The 16544-nt window shown below is 43.0% G+C and overlaps 1 protein-coding gene across 1 annotated transcript in view; it reads right to left on the reverse strand.

The window, feature by feature from the left end:
• DCAF13 (DDB1 and CUL4 associated factor 13) overlaps positions 1-16476 on the reverse strand; it is a 29861-nt gene extending 13385 nt beyond the window's left edge. The window contains exons 1-7 of the mRNA XM_074898609.1: positions 16359-16476; positions 14265-14464; positions 12920-13027; positions 11405-11494; positions 10375-10530; positions 9625-9702; positions 1425-1507 (exon numbers count right to left, since the gene is read on the reverse strand). Coding sequence (XP_074754710.1) covers positions 1425-1507; positions 9625-9702; positions 10375-10530; positions 11405-11494; positions 12920-13027; positions 14265-14464; positions 16359-16428 — 785 coding nt within the window. The 5' untranslated portion in view covers positions 16429-16476. The remainder of the gene's footprint in view (positions 1-1424; positions 1508-9624; positions 9703-10374; positions 10531-11404; positions 11495-12919; positions 13028-14264; positions 14465-16358) is intronic.
• Between the last annotated feature and the right edge of the window lie 68 nt (positions 16477-16544).

Below are 16544 nucleotides of genomic sequence, written 5' to 3' on the forward strand. Positions count from 1 at the left end.
AGAGTTACTGTGAAGTTGCCATTTGGTTGGCACCCTTTCCCACCACCTAATTGTCTTTAGGCCCATGTAAGAGTCCAAGGAAAGCTTGGAGATACTAGTTCAGCAGCATACACTATCTGCAGGAAAGTATTATTACACCGAACACAGAGCTGCTGGACCACAGCTGGTTTGCTCTTAAGCACTTCAAAGCTCAGGTGAGGTCTACCTGTACTCCCCTTGAGTCAACAAGCCCATTAATACATAGTAAGGTGTAATAACTGAGTAGATCATTAATCTGCCTGGTGCCAATAAGCAAAGATGCTTTACAGACATAGCATTTAATGAAGCCTCCTTAAGATACACTATTTAATAGAACTACTATATTAAAAATGTGTAATTTAGCAGGTTTCTCACCCTTCTTTCTGCAGATGAATGCATAACTAGAATTAATTTAATGTCTCCTCTTCAATAGTTTACTGGCAACCATTGCTTTTTCCTTTTAAATTCCCCAAGAAAAAGTATGGTAGCATCATATTAAAAACTGCTACTACATATAACCAGCTAATACCTGCATATGCATTGCTGATATATGCATTTGCCACTGTGCTTATACTAATTGCTTTAGTTTGCAAGAGGACAGTTGCCCCTGACACTAGCAGCTACCATTTTTAGTTTAGCTAGGAGGGGGGAAGAGACATATAACCAAACAGATTAGGTAGTCTGGTAGCCTTACCATACCATAACCAAAATAGGTGAAAAGCTGTACATTTGATACAACACCCACTTTCAAGGTCTGGGCCAGATGCCATTTCCTTGGAAAAACAGCCTTAAGATAAATGATAAAATTTTTATGTTCTAGAAGAAAACAGTGATCTATTGTTAGATCACTGATTTCCTGGAAAAAAGGATATGGAGCACATTTTGCAGTGGCCTAGTTTCGAAGAGACAGCTTTTTCAATATCAGATTAGCTGTTCACATGAGTAGTATTGTTCAAAAGTAAAAAACTGCTCTGAGACATTGAAAGGATAAGTATTGCAGTCTCTGGAACTGTTTCACAAAAGATTAATTTATTTTTTAAGAAATGTTCTCATCAAAATAGCTGATCAGTACAATATATCAAGCTCCACAAGAGCTGGCAAGAAAATAAACACTTATATTGCCTCAGACTGTACCAACAGCAGTTATTTTCCAGGTCCCACTGCAAGGTACACTTCTAAGTCACACTGCTCTCCCCCCACCCAGGTATTGAAATACAGAGAAAGAGCCAGTCATTAATTTTTTTTTTAAATCAGCAAGTTTATAATTCTCTAGGTTATTACTTAAGCAATTCAAATTTAGTTTCAGTAGTTTTTCAAAAATTTATTTTAGCATGACAATTTATCACCAAAACAGAGATTAAAAACATAACATGATCAGGATTATCAAAAAGCAAGGTCACACTTACTTGTAATCTTCATTTGCTGCAGTAAAAACAAAAGCTTCCATGGGGTTCCAACAGAGTGTATTTGTCCTCATGTTCAAGATAACCTGAAAGATATTTACACATTGCTACCTTGTTACAGGCAGTAAAATACTTGCTATAGTTCAAAAACTTCCTATACCACTGGAAACAAGCACTTTCTAGATGCAGAATTATGGCAGAGGAATAGCATCATCATGAAATGTTTCCTCAGCAGTGTTAGAACTGGAACTCAAGAACTTCCTGTGCCTCATCATATGCTCACTGCTTTGTGCTACACGGCAACTAAATATTCCTCCAAGTCATCCTAGAAGCAACTTCTTCTAGGTGGTCCTTTAACATGTAAACATGTTAGTGGTCAACATGTAAGACTGGAATTTCTGAAAAATATCACTCCTCCACCATATTTACAGGAATCTTGAGTTAAGTAATCTATAAACACTCCTAATTAAATGATTATTTCAAGAGATATAGTCATTAACTGATGCCGTAAACTTGCATAAGCAAAATGATTAAAACTTTTTGATGTTCTTCCAGTTATTACTATCCCTTCATTATATTATCTCTGAAATTGTAGTTCATTAATTCTCAAGAACAGTTGCCATTTCTTGTTGAAGTGCCAAGCAACGTATGTAGAAGTTACTGTGTTGTAACCTACTCATCACTATCACTGTATTAGCAGTGAATCACGTGCTATGCATTCATAAGATCTGCTTGCTGCTAGTAAGCATATTGCTACAAAGAGGCCAGTTTGCCTTGAAGTGGAAGGCAGGCAGCTGATGACAGCCTAATAAGACAAGAGGCATTAAGCTGTATGTCAGATGCCCCCACCCTGGAGGACAGCTGTGGCAGTAACAGCTGGGCTCCTGTGGGAGAAGGGGAGGCAGGGAGGAGGTCATCTGACACCCTGTACAACACAACAGTTTTAATTTCTGCGGAGTCTTGGAGGAGCTTTCAACCATTGTATTTAAAAATAAATCCCATACAGCACACCTGACTCAAAGTAGATGTATAATTACAGAGAAACTTATTAACAAACTGAACAACCCTAAACAGGATTTTCCACCATGCTCCAGGTCAGCCATAATCCTACTTGGAAAATCCTGCAATTCAGGTGTTTAACACTATGGTACTCGAAAGTAATTTTTGTTCTCAACTTACTATAAACACCGTAAATTTACATATTGTGACAAAATACAGTTGTACAATTACAACTTTTACAATAACAAACACAATATCAAAGCAGTGATGACCTCTACTGAACCTCCCCCCAAAAAAGATTGTGATTTTATGTGTGTGCATATCCCCAAGATTCTCTTTCTCCATAAGTGCTCATTTTCTAGGTGACATTAATCTGTTCAATGCAAAGTTTGCGGTGCAAAAAATACTGCGCATTTTTAGAAATTACATGCATCCAGAACTGAATGTAATCATCAGATGTCTAAAGTGATCTCTACTATAAAAGGACTTAACTGAAAGGATAGGCCACTGAAAGGCCCTTATGTAGACAGTAATGACACAACTAGAATTTGTTCAGATTCCAGTACTTTTCTTCTAGTTATAAGCCTTGCACTATCTGAGAAGCTAGTAATCAACTAAGGAACTTTATTCTTCCCTGTCCAAGTTTTTCAGCCACTACAAAATGAGTCCGCAATTAACCTTAACACACCATATGTATATTTTAAATCACACCACAAAATAACTCAAATAATAATAATAATAACTCTAAAAAATCCAGCTCTTTTTCAAAAGGGGTCAGGTTTGGTCAAACTCCATGTTCTGCATCTTGCTTCACTATTTTTGCACCAAATTTACAAGCATTCAGTTTATTTCAGCAGTGGCATTTAGAATTAAAGGATTCTCTGTACAGTTCTAGCATTATATTCAGTAACAACTGAAGCAACCTGAGCTTGAAGTGATTTAAGTTGCTGTTAAGTATGTTAATAATGGCATTTCAAAATTATCTAAGCCTGTAGCAGAGCCATCTTCTGACATTATTTTTTAATCAATTGTAGATATACATAATCATTTTATAAGAAAAAGTCCTTATTACAAGAAGTCAAAGTTGTGAAGTCCCTGAAGAATTGGCTATCTCAGTTTATTTATTTAAACTGTGAAGACTTGCTTACAAAGAGTGTCAGCCAGGAAATTTTGAGATTACTTTAACACAAAACTGGATCACACAAACAAATACTCTGTCCTCTTTTACTATCTGGCAAGGTATTTGGTTGAAGTTAACAGCTAAGAATGTTACAAGCAATGGATAACACAGTTCCTGTCAGCTGTTTAAATGCTGAAGTCTATCTTTAAAACACCCTAAGCTTTCCCATGATCCCACAGGTTACACAAGAATGACTTAGTTCTAAAGTGTACCAATGTCTATTAAACATCCTCCTCCCATCAAGAAACACAAGTACTTCCCTTTACCTCTTCCAAGCTTTTTCAGACTAGTTCTTATTTTGCACTTAAGCAGCATCTCACCATCTTATTCATCCCTCTTTGAAACTTAAGGCTTCAAAACTCACAGATAGGACAAACAGTCAAGAGAGCTACTGCTGCATGATCTGTACAGTTGCACTCCTATTTCCATTAAGGAAGGGACTCCCACTGAGTTCCAAACTCAAGGCAGTATATGAATTGCTTTGCTGATCAAACACCAGGAACACAGCAGTGCTAGAAGCCAGGGCCCATACCTAGGTAAGGTACCTCTAATAAGCAGTACCCTTCTCCTGGGAGTTACAGAGTTCTTAGCTCTCAGTGCAGAAAAGGTCATCCAACCAGCCTCTCTACAGGAGAATCATCCCTATCCCAGCAGGAAATCCAGTACTGTATTCACGGATGCAAGGAACTATTCATCAGTATTTTACTCCTACTGCAGCAAATGCACCTAAGCATGCTGCTTACTACATGATACACATACAGACACCAGTTGCTGAGGAGAGGGGCTCTGAAGAGGAGGACAGCAGCGGGGGACCCTCCTGAAAGCGTCAAAAACCTGCGGCAAAACCGCAAAACGTGAAGGTAGAAGCCCAGGGAAGAGGGAGAGCCTCAAGTTGCCTCCCCCCTGAGCGGGAAGAGTGAGCTGCTGCTGCCGAGAGCAGCAGGGACTCAGAGTGGATGGAGACTGGAGTGACGATGCCCCATGGCCCTCACGACAAGAGCAGCACCCAGGGAGCACAAGCAACCAGGGTGCAGTCCATCTCCTGGGTCTAGAACTTATCTGGGCTAGTTTCATCTTATCGTCCTCCACGAGTAGACCGAACTACGTCTCCACTTGCATCAAAACCAGCACCAGAAAGAACGTGGCAACCCAGTCAGAGCTGCCACGCAAACATGCAGCGGTTCAGGTCCTGGGCTGCAGGGAGTGCCTAAGCCTGTCAATCCTGCCGCAGGGCAGCAGTGACAGTACCTGCGTGTGCTGCGATCAACTTGATGACCTGCCACCTCAGCTTGGCAGAACTCAGAGAAGAGGTCAAGAGATCAAGAGGTATTAGGGAGTGTGAAAGGGAAATTTCAGGTGGAGGTGGAGTAACACCCTAGCACCCCTAAAGCAACAGGAGCAAATGGAGTTCCAAACAAGGCAGGTAATCCCTCATCCTCCTGCTACCAAGCAGAAGGAGGGGACCTAAGAGATGGGGGAGGCTGGAAAATCCTCTCCTGACCTCCAATCCTCTCACCCGCCATGGTGCCCCTTCACAATAGATTCAGGGTCCTGGAACTTTTTAATGAAGAAGAGAAGGAGGAAGAGAACAAGACAAAAAGGAGGAAGACCAAGGTCCACCAAGGCTGGATCATTTTAGACCAGGTATTAAAACTAGTTCTAAAAAGAACCCCAGAAGAGTCATTGTAGTGGGTGACCCCATTCTGAGGGGTGTCGAAGGCCCCATATGCAGACCAGACCCGCTTCATAGAGTAGTCTGCTGCCTCCCTGGGGCCCAGGTCAAGGACCTCACGGCTAAACTCTCCTCTCTACTGAGACCCAAGGACTACTACCCTCTCTTGGTTTTTCAGGTAGGTAACAATGACATTACCAGGAGAAGTCCTAAAGCAATAAAGGGAGATTTCAGGGCCTTGAGGAAACTGATTAAGGGGTCAGGGGCACAAACTGTGTTCTCCTCCATCCCTTCAGTTGTGGGGATGGATGAAGAAGAATACCTGAGAACTCAACAGATGAACTTGTGGCTCCAAGACTGGTGTTACTGTCAGGGCTTCAGATTTTTCAATCATGGTTTAATATACAGGACGCCAGACCTTTTGGCATTAGATGGGATGCACCTGTCCCAGAGGGAGAAAAGGATCTTAGGGCCGGAGTTAGCTGGGCTCACTAACAGAGCTTTAAACTAGATTTGAAGGGGGAAGGGGACAAAACATCAGCCCATCTGAAGTGCATGTATACCAATGCACACAGCATGGGTAACAAACAGGAGGAGCTTGAAGCCATGATGAATCCGGTAAATTATGATGTAGTGGCTATCACAGAAACATGGTGGGATGTCTCCCATGACTGAAGTGCGTCAGTTGATGGCTACAAGCTCTTTAGAAGGGATAGACAAGGAAGGAGAGGCGGTGGGGTGGTGCTGTGTCAGGGACTGTTATGACTGCTTTGAGTACAAGTATAGTGAAGACAGGGTGGAGTGTCTTTGAGTTAGAATCAGGGGGAAGGCCAACAGGGGAGATGTCCTAGTATGGGTCTACTATAGGCCACCCACCCAGGACAGAGAAGTGAATGAAAAATTCTATGGGGATTTAGGTGAAATCTCACAATCGCTTGCCCTTGTTCTTGTGGGAGACTAATTTCCCAGACATCTGCTGGAAATAAAACACAGCAGAGTGGGACCAGTCCGAGATATTCCTGGAATATGTGGGAGATAACTTCCTGACACAGCTGGTGAGTGAACTGACCCGAGAAGGTGCCCTGCTGGATCTCCTCTTTGTGAACAGGGAAGGACTGGTGGAGGATGTGGAGGTTGGAGGCTGACTAGAGCACAGCAATCATGAAATTATAATAAGAGTTCTCTATTCTCAGAGAGGCCAGGAGAGGTGGCAACAGAACTGCCATCCTGGACTATCAAAGGGCTGACTTTGACTTGTTTAGGCAACTGCTTGAAATAATCCCTTGAGAGATGGTCCTGAAAGGTATAGGGGTCCAGGAAGGCTGGACACTCTTTAAGAAGGAAGTGTTAATGGCTCGGGAGCAGGTGGTCTCCAGGTGCTGTAAGAGAAGCCAGTGGCAGAGAAGACCACCCTGGCTGAACAGGGAGCTTTGGCTGCAACTCAGGGAGAAAAGGAGAGTTTACAGCCTTCGGAGGAAGGGGCTAGTGACTCACAGTAATTACAAAGATGCTGTGAGGCTATGAAGGGTAGAAATCAGGAGGTCTAAAGCCCAGCTGGAAATTAAATCTGGCTTCAGCAATCAAGGACAACAAGAAATGTTTCTAGAAGTATGTCAGTAGCAAAAGAAAGATCAGGAAGAGCCTCCATCCCCTGCTAGATGCAGAAAGAAACATGGTAACAAGTGATGAGGAAAAGGCTGAGGTGCTTAATGCCTTCTTTGCCTCAGACTTTAATAACAAGACTAGTTGTACTGAGGGAATCCAGCCTCCTCAGCCAGAAGACAGAGACTGGGAGAACGACCCCCCACAATCCAGGAGGAGATGGTCAGTGACCTGCTGCATCACACAGACACACACAGTCTATGGGACCGGATGGGATACGCCTGAGGGTGCTGAAGGAGCTGGCTGGGGTGCTCGCCAAGCTGCTTTCCATCATTTACCAGCAGTCCTGGCTGACCGGGGAGGTCCTGACAGATTGGAAATTGGCCAGTGTGATGCCCATATATAAGAAGGGTCGGAAGGATGATCCGGGAAATTACAGGCCTGTCAGCTTGACGTCAATGCCTGGGAAGCTGATGGAGCAGCTCATCCTGAGTACCATCACACAACACATGTGGGACAACCAGGGGATCAGGCCCAGTCAGCATGGGTTTGTGAAAGGCAGGTCCTGCCTGACAAACCTGATCTCCCTCTACGACAGGGCGACCTGCTGACTGGATGAGGGAAAGGTTGTGGATATTGTTTACCTTGACTTTAGTAAGGCCTTTGACACCGTTTCCCACAGCATTCTCCTGGAGAAATTGGCTGCTCATGGACTGGGTGGGCACACGCTTTGCTGGGTAAAAAACTGGTTGGATGGCCAGGCCCAGAGAGTTGTGGTGAACGGAGTTAAATCCAGTTGGCGGCCGGTCACGAGTGGTGTCCCCCAGGGCTCGGTGTTGGGGCCACTCCTGTTTAACATCTTTATTGATGATCTAGACGAGGGGATCGAGTGCACCCTCAGTCAGTTTGCAGATGACACCAAGTTGGGCGGGAGTGTTGATCTGCTCGAGGGTAGGGAGGCTCTGCAGAGAGACCTGGACAGGCTGGAGCCATGGGCTGAGGCCAACTGGAGGAGTTTCAATAAGGGCAAATGCCGGGGGCTGCCCTTGGGCCACAACAACCCCCAGCAGCGCTACAGGCTTGGGGAGGAGTGGCTGGAGAGCTGCCAGTCAGAGAGGGACATGGGGGGTTGACTGACAGCCCGACAAACAGGAGCCAGCAGTGTGCCCAGGTGGCCAAGAAGGCCAATGGCATCCTGGCTTGTGTCAGCAATAGCGTGGCCAGCAGGGACAGGGAAGGGATCTGACCCCTGTACTCGGCACTGGTGAGGCCGCGCCTCGATTCCTGGGTTCAGTTTTGGGCCCCTCACTACAAAAAGGACATTGAATGACTCGAACATGTCCAGAGAAGGGCAACGAAGCTGGTGCAGGGTCTGGAGCACAGGTCGTACGGGGAGCGGCTGAGGGAACTGGGGGTGTTTAGTCTGGAGCAGAGGAGGCTGAGGGGAGACCTCATCGCCCTCTACAGCTACCTGAAAGGAGGGTGCAGAGAGCTGGGGATGAGTCTCTTTAACCAAGTAACAAGCAATAGGACAAGAGGGAACGGCCTCAAGTTGCACCAGGGAAGGTTTAGACTGGATATTAGGAAGCATTTCTTTCCAGAAGGGGTTGTTAGGGGTTGGAATGGGCTGCCCAGGGAGGTGGTGGAGTCCCCATCCCTGGAGGTGTTTAAGAGTTGGGTCGACATAGCGCTGAGGGATATGGTGTAGTTGGGAACTGTCAGTGTTAGGTTAATGGTTGGACTGGATGATCTTCAAGGTCTTTTCTAACCTAGACTATTCTGTGAGACATATGAGCACGCATGTATATATGCACATATGTGTGTACTTTTATATATTTAGCATTTCTACATCTGTAAAACTGCTAAATTCGAACTCAGTTCACAAAGGCTCAAAATACATCCTGTTAACTTATAACTGCACTTCTACAGCACTGGCTGAGTTCATTTCGACATTCAGGTCTCCAACCCACATCACTGACAATTTTTTATAAGCTTCATCTCAGTGGCCTAAATCAAACTCCATTAAAAATTGTTGGGGCACAGGGAGAGAAAGAAATTCTGTTACGTCAACATTTCTATTTTTAAATAAGTATCATTATAGTGTTTTAGTGTCTCAGGCCAGTGCAGAAAGTACATAACATACCAGAAGGATACTCATACAAGCCAGAATACTGCATTTCAAGAAGAAAATTGTTAAATAGTTACATAGATTCTCTAAAAGGTAAATAGGAATCTTCATGTCATTGGTAAATTCCACATATAAATACAGCTTTGATTCCACTGAAAAGGATTTCTGAAAGTTTATACTTGGTGCACAGGGGAGGGTTTATCTCCATGCAAAAGAAAAACACCTTCTCAAATGCAGGGCAAGGTTTTACAAGGGTGGTAAGGAAATGCCTTGTAAGTTACCTTATTTCCTTCTGGCAAAGGGAGGAGGGGGTGCGGAAAATCACAGACAATGCAATAGAGGAACATAAAGTTCTTATTGTGAAATTGCTCTTGGGTCAGGCATTTTATCAAGAATTACAACAGAGTGAGCATGACAGCCTGCTTGAATGCAGAAAAGGGCCCTTCTAACTCGGCATGGTTTAAATCCTAACAATTCAAATTTAGTTAAAAGACTCAAAATTAAGACAATGAAAACTCAGTGAACTCATGGTTCAGAGCCTCCCTTTATCGTCATCAATGGTTACAGAGTAATTACATATTCAATATGATTGTCAGTGCCATAAGCTTGTTAAAAAAATTACCTTCTTTAATGGAGTTGATTTTCTCATATCATATAGCACAATATTTCTGTCAGAAGCACAGCTTCCCAAAAGGTATGTCTAAAAAAAAAAAAAAAAAAGAAAACGAAAAAGAGTGTATCATCTTCTGAACACTTCTAGAGCATGGTTAACACCTGACCTTAGATACCTAAGCTATTTCACAAAGCCGGTTTCTTTTTCAGTCAAGGAAACAAGGAAATACATTCATCGTTCTTTCTGTGCAGCTAATTATTCAGCACAAGCATTTTAAATAGTTTTTCCTTTAAGATTCAGAATTCACCCAGCCCTCTCTACCTCACCAGTAACAAGCAATTCCTCATGAACCCTTCATCTACAAATGCAGCCCAGCCAAAAGGTATACAGGAACTGCTGTAGAAGATCAAATGCAACTGTTTTGCCACAGAGAAGGGGGTCAAGTCTTGGTCACATGGAGAACAGTACCAGAACAGATGAGAGCTCCACAGCCACATAAACACTACATTTTCTGCTTGAGGTATGAGATATGTATTGCTGTGGGCAGAACAGAGACCACCCTACTTTTCTTCCTCCTCTCCCCAACTATCAGAGACAAAAGATAAAAAGATGAAAATATATGGCACTCCCCCTAAATATTATGATAGTACACATATTAAAATCTAAATTCGGAAAAAGACATTAGAGATGGTGTTAAGAGTTTAAATCTTACACTAATCAAGAGAAACATTGCTTTACAATATATAACAGAAATATTACCTCAATGGGATTAAATTTTACACTGCTTATGCTGTCAAAACCCCACGTCAGAGAACACATGGGACTTGTCCTTTGCTCATCCCAAATGTCCACTTGATGGCCACAGGTGGCAAAAACAGCTTCCTTCCAGTGGTGATCAATTCCTGTATACACTGTCTTTAAAAGAAAAAACAGAAAACCACCAAAACAATTTACAAAATCAATTGTATACATAAATATGAAAGTAAGTTCTGTTACCAACAACATCAACAAATCATTGCATATCAAGTCTGCCATGTTTTTATTCATTTATATTATTACTGAAAACCAAGTCACCACTGCTACAAGAAACCAAGTCTTATCAAACATACCCTTACCCAATAGAAAGCTTTCTGTGTACTCATTTATTGTGTGTGCATGCATGCATTTCTTGGAGTGTGCATTAGAAGCCCATTTACAAAGTCCTGATTGACTTTAAAGCAAATGGAAATTTTAAGGGTACAACTACAAATCTTCACTGGGGACCTGAACAGATTCCATACACATTACAATAACTGAAGAGTTTCAAACTATCTATTTACAAAAAGCACTTAATGATGTTCTCATCATAAACTGAAAGTGCTGAAATGATTTTTGGTCTGCTTTTGTCAAAAAAAAAAGAACGTAAAAAAATGTTGCATGGAATGGCTCCAAGGTATTGGCAAGAAAAGAAAGTTATTTAATGCAGACTAAGCCCTGACAACACAGGTCTGAAGAGAAAGAGATTAGAGAAAGATCTGATCAGTTTGCAGGAAAGGAATGATTAGCAGAGACAGATCTCAGCAGTTTCTGCTAGCATTTGAGATATTCCTTCCTGGTTACATGTAAAATAAATGTAATGAAAATTTGAAGATATTTAAAAGTGCCTTTATAAAATTTGATGCCCATCATCATACAACTCATTATGATAACAGGTGATATCAAACTATTGCTCTGTCCTCCAAAAGGCAGATAAGAATAGGTTCAAACTTAATTTAAAAGAGACGTGGGAAAATCAAAACAGATTTACTACCTTGCCAAGAATTGTATGAATAGGTTCTTCTTCTTCTCCATATTCTGGGCTCTCCATTTTCCACTGCTTCACAGTTTTGTCATCGCCAACCTGGGAATTTTGGAGAAAGCATCCGCAGTTTTACAATAATATATTCTGTTTATTTTACTAAATGTGCTTTGCAATTGAGTACAGGCAGCCTTCCAAAAGAGAATGATCTATGACATACACAGAAGTGCTCTTTCTTGCCTAGTCACTGTTACCCTTCATATCTCCAAGCTGAACATTAGTTCTCCTTGCCATAATATTTCACTAGAAACTGAGAAGGTACATGTGTATCATCTGGCTTGAATGGAGTTAACCTTCTTCATCATAGCCCATACCACACTGTGTTTTGGATTTGTGGCCGACAGAGTGCTGATAAGGCAGCAATGTTCAGCTATTGTGAACAGTGCTTGCACAGTGTCAAGGCATTCCCCCCACCCCTGTAAGTCACCATCCCTGCCTCCCCTATCAGCGAATAGCTGTTGGCAACAGACTGGGAGGGCACACAGGCATGGCAAGTGACCTGAACTAACCAAAGGAGTATTCCATACCATAGAACATCATGCTCAGCAATAAAAACTGTGGTAGTGGAAGAAGAAAGGGGAGGCAGGGGCTGGCTTCCAGAGCGGCTGCTGCTCAGACTGTCTGGGGACCTGTCTGCTTGTGAAAGGAGGCAAACTGATTTTCTGTTTGTCACTGTTTCCACCACCAGCTCTCCTTCACCTATTCAACTGTCTTTATGTCAATCCACGACAATCTTTTTCAGTTTTCAAAAGAGAGATTTCCAGGGTTGAACAAGAAAAAGGTGAGCTGAAACAATTACTACATTTTTAGGCTACGTTATGTGAACATTAATCAAATGGCATCTCAAACTGCAAATTACCTTCTGGAAACCATTTTGATGAGCACGTAAACAGTTAAAAGGCACTTTCCACCTCAATTGCTCCAGTTGCCTAACGCCACGCTACCTCTTGCACTATGCCTGCAGAGCTCGCATGGCTGTGCAGTGACCTGGATCAGGCAAACTGGCCCCAAAAAAATGTTAGCTATTCAAGCTTAACTTCTTCTCCCAACAGTTGTGGTTTATTATAAGTTAAAAATGCTTACTTAACATGGAACCACATCAAATTAATCAGCTTACCTTTAATTGTACTATATGCAAATGGTTATTGTTTTAAGTGTTTGTATGTCTTTCAATGAGCATAATCTATCTACTACTTTCATGAAAACTAGTTTACTAATGTTTTAATTACATGACCATCCATTAGCAATTTTCTGGTATTTATCTCCTCCACAGTCTTGAATAACATCCATATCATGGCATAAAAAAAAAAATTCAAAAATAGAATTGTCAAATTCACTGACAATTTAATAAACGTATTCATACAATATTTATACATTGTATGACAGATTAAGTTGCTCACTGGAAAACAGATGGTGAACAGGCACTCTGCACTGCTACACTGTACTAAGAAGACACATTACACTTACAGTAAAGAATGATGTACCACAGAAACGAGCACACATGCCTCGAACAAAGCCTTCATGGGCTTGTATAGTACGAACACACTGTTGTTTGGTCAAGTTCCAAATTTTAACCTGTTCAAAACAGAAAAGTATTCTGTGTTATTTAAGTTTTCTGCAACCCACAACTGCAATTCCTAATTCAAGTTCAAGAGGTCACAAGCATCCTAATGAAGTGGCATACCTGGCTTGAACACTGCCCAGATTTGACAATGTTAATACTACTTAATTATTCCCTTCTTTAAAAAAAAATTTTAAAGTGCAGCTCCTTCCTTCTTAACCCTTCCCCACACTCAAGCTGTATACTTACTTATACTTTTACATTCCCCTATTTTTGAACTAGAACTCTTGCTAAAAAGACAGCAGCAGTGATAATTTCAGCATAAAGCACCCCTCTAAAGAGAAAAGCACAAGGAAATAGCCTCAGGAACCAACAGAATGCTTTCAGTCCAGTTGCTGTACCTCATTTTAATTAGACCTCTCACAGAGGTTTGGGTTTCAAAGCATTTGTGCCCATTTAAAAAAAAAATAAATGGAGGTAATTTTTTAATTTGTATGTATTTATAGTAGTACCCAGTACTCTACTCACTCTATCAGTGGATAAGAAATCTTACCAACATTTCATATAAACATATTCTCCTTCTCTCTGAAAAGGTTGATCTGCCTTACACTACTGCATAACATATGCACCTTCTATAAAAAAGCAGAAAGCAACCAGCTACCCAGAAGACACCTTTAAAATACACAAGTAGTATCAGATGAACAATATAAGGGTGAGAAAGGACAGAGAAGACAGAAAAGAGAGGAAACTTTCTTCTACAACTGACTCCAGTTAAAGTGCCCTTGCTTGCTAGTTGTAATATTTATGTAAAATAATAAAATACTGGGTTAGCATTTTTTAGGCAATATGATAAAATTATTATCCAAAAAAACTTTCTTTGCGTGCCCCTTCCCCCTAGATCATCTGACTTCATGTAAATTTCTTAATCTGCAACAATTTAACTTCAAGGGGAGGAGAAGGGTTGCATGGGCAGCAAAAAGCAATCAATATGGACTGTAAATATTAACATTCAATGTTATACCCTCTGCTCACAGCTGAACACTACTGTCTTTGTGTGCTAGGAGATTACAACCTCCAGTTTGAGAAACACTGCTCCAAACTGGGTAAGGTGGACCTTCTCAGAGAAGATAGGGTATCATACTGAACAACACCACAAAAGAAAAGCAAGCGGGGGGCATTAAAAAGAGAGAGAGAAAGAAAAAAGAAAAGAAGGAAGTACCTTGTTTGTTGTGGTTTGTAACTGCAGCTTACCTCTCCATCACAAGCTCCAGACAGCACTGTAGACAAACTCTTTGGATGCTTGGCCATGCAATTAACTCCATCTCTGTGGCCATCAAGCGAGCTAAGAAAGGGTTTTGCAAACACACGTTCTAGCTTTGTTGCATTCAGAGCTCTTGTGTACTCTCGTGGAACTTCAAATGGATGCAGCGCAGGGTCATAGTTTCTTGGAACTGCAATAAGAGTAACACACACATTACAAACCCACGGTATGTAGTGTAGTTCAAGGTAAGCTGATTAAGCAGCTCTTATTTTCCTGACATGGGAGAATTTTCAGCAAAACCAAGATTTGAAATTGGACCATGGGATCGTTAGTATGCTCTCTTAAGAAGCTCAAAGTTAATAAACTCTTGAAACAACTCTAAAATTATTTGCTGCCCTTTTCAAGGGAAGATATGAATGTACACAACAAATTGGCAGTTGCAGATATCTTACAACTATTATTTTAAAAAATACAACTACAAAGAAGAAAAAAACACCCAACAATAATAACCTCCTACCACTAAATTCCAACATACACAGAAAGGACACGGCTACATGGACAAGCACAAAGAGATGCAACCTAGCTCTCTTCATGTTTAGTCAGCCGCAAGCCAGACCTCACTCAGAAATAAGACTCATCAGTTCCGTAAGCTTGGTCCTCTGCTAACCCCAGATGGTTTCCCAGACAGAAGTGTTTACATCCAACAAGCTTCAAGCAAGTGTCTCTCAGCATCCACCTACACGGATATACCTTACATTAAATGTAGAAAGACAGTGGATACTGACACTGTGCTTTTGTTTTCTTCTTTCTGTTTCAGGCAAAAAGGTTGAAGTCAGTAGAACCACTGACAACACATCACTCATTAAGAACTGATGCTTATTTCAGTTTTCTGCTTTTCAAAGACTATTTGATGCATTACAAAACCTTTAAATCTCTGATGGAATGAAGCTGGGTATCACTCTATAATAATGACAGAGAATTTAATTTAACAGCTTACACACAACTTGTACTTAGAAAATTAAGATATATACAGCTACTGTCCCAGTGGGCAACTTCAATAATATTTTTCCATGTTTTATGTATATCATCAGAGTTCAATAACTACAAAACGTTAGTTATACTACTCTGCACAACACAGCCACCCACCTCTAATCTAATCGAATAATGAAGCATATATCATTTTAAATAAGTCTACTGTTCTGCTCAAAACACTTTGATTTGGTGCATCCAAGATGCCCAGAGTGTTATTCCTGCTCTTCTGACAAAAGGTGGCCATTTTACAAACTTTATTTCCGACACTAGGTAGAAACTAAACTTCTTTTTTATCATGTTACAGAGGTAAAACTGTACAACTGTGGAAGATCAGTTCTACAGAGGATGAGCGGAACAGAGAATGTAAAGTCATCACCTCATCTCCCAGGCTACATCTGCTGTGTCTAAAACCGTGTAAGTCTACATGATTTTTGCCAGTTTTAATAAGGGATATGCAAGAAGCAGGACGACGTGTACCAGGAAAGAAACAATAGTAAGGGCAAAAGATTGCCAGGAGTAACTTAGACAATACTAAAAGCAATCTCGGAGTACCAGAACGGTGACTACGCCCGCCAGCTCCACACTGACAGCTCTCACGGCGTGTGCGGCCCGCGCTCTGGCACCCCGAAGGCGCGGCAGCTCGGCGCCGCCAGGCACGGTGCCCGGGCAGCGGGCGCTTTACCCCGCCCGCCCCTCTGGGGACAGCCACCCGCGGCGGGCAAGGCCTACGGCCCCGCGCGCCGCAAGGCCCCGCCGGCGCCTCACGGCCCCACCGCGCCAGGAGCGGGCCGGGCCGGCCGGGCGCACGCGCACGGCGGCCGCAACCGCCGCCGCCCGGCCGAACCCAGCGGCAGCAAGGAGGGAGGGAGGGCCGCAGCCCTCTGGCGGCCACGCGCCTGGCTCCCGGCTGGCCCTCACCCCCGCCGCGGGGGCAGCTCAGCCACGGGCAGGGCCGGCGGTCGCCCGAGCGCCTTCCCTCCCTCCGCCGCCACTCACTGCCACCGGCCCTCCCGGGTGGGCGTGCAGCGGGCCGGGCCGGGCCCCGCACTCACCGCGCTGCAGGTCCAGCTTCGTCTCGCGGACGTAGTGGTCGGGGTTGCGGCTCAGCACCTTGACCCGCATCCTCGCCTCCGCGCACGCGGCCGCTCCCGCCCCGCCGGGAAGCGCGGCCCCGCCCCGCGCACGCGCACGTGACCGGATGCGCCAGGCAGGCAGCTCTCGCGCGCCGCCGGGACCGC

This window comes from Athene noctua, chromosome 2 (assembly GCF_965140245.1).
Source record: "Athene noctua chromosome 2, bAthNoc1.hap1.1, whole genome shotgun sequence".
NCBI classification, from domain to species: Eukaryota; Metazoa; Chordata; class Aves; order Strigiformes; family Strigidae; genus Athene; species Athene noctua.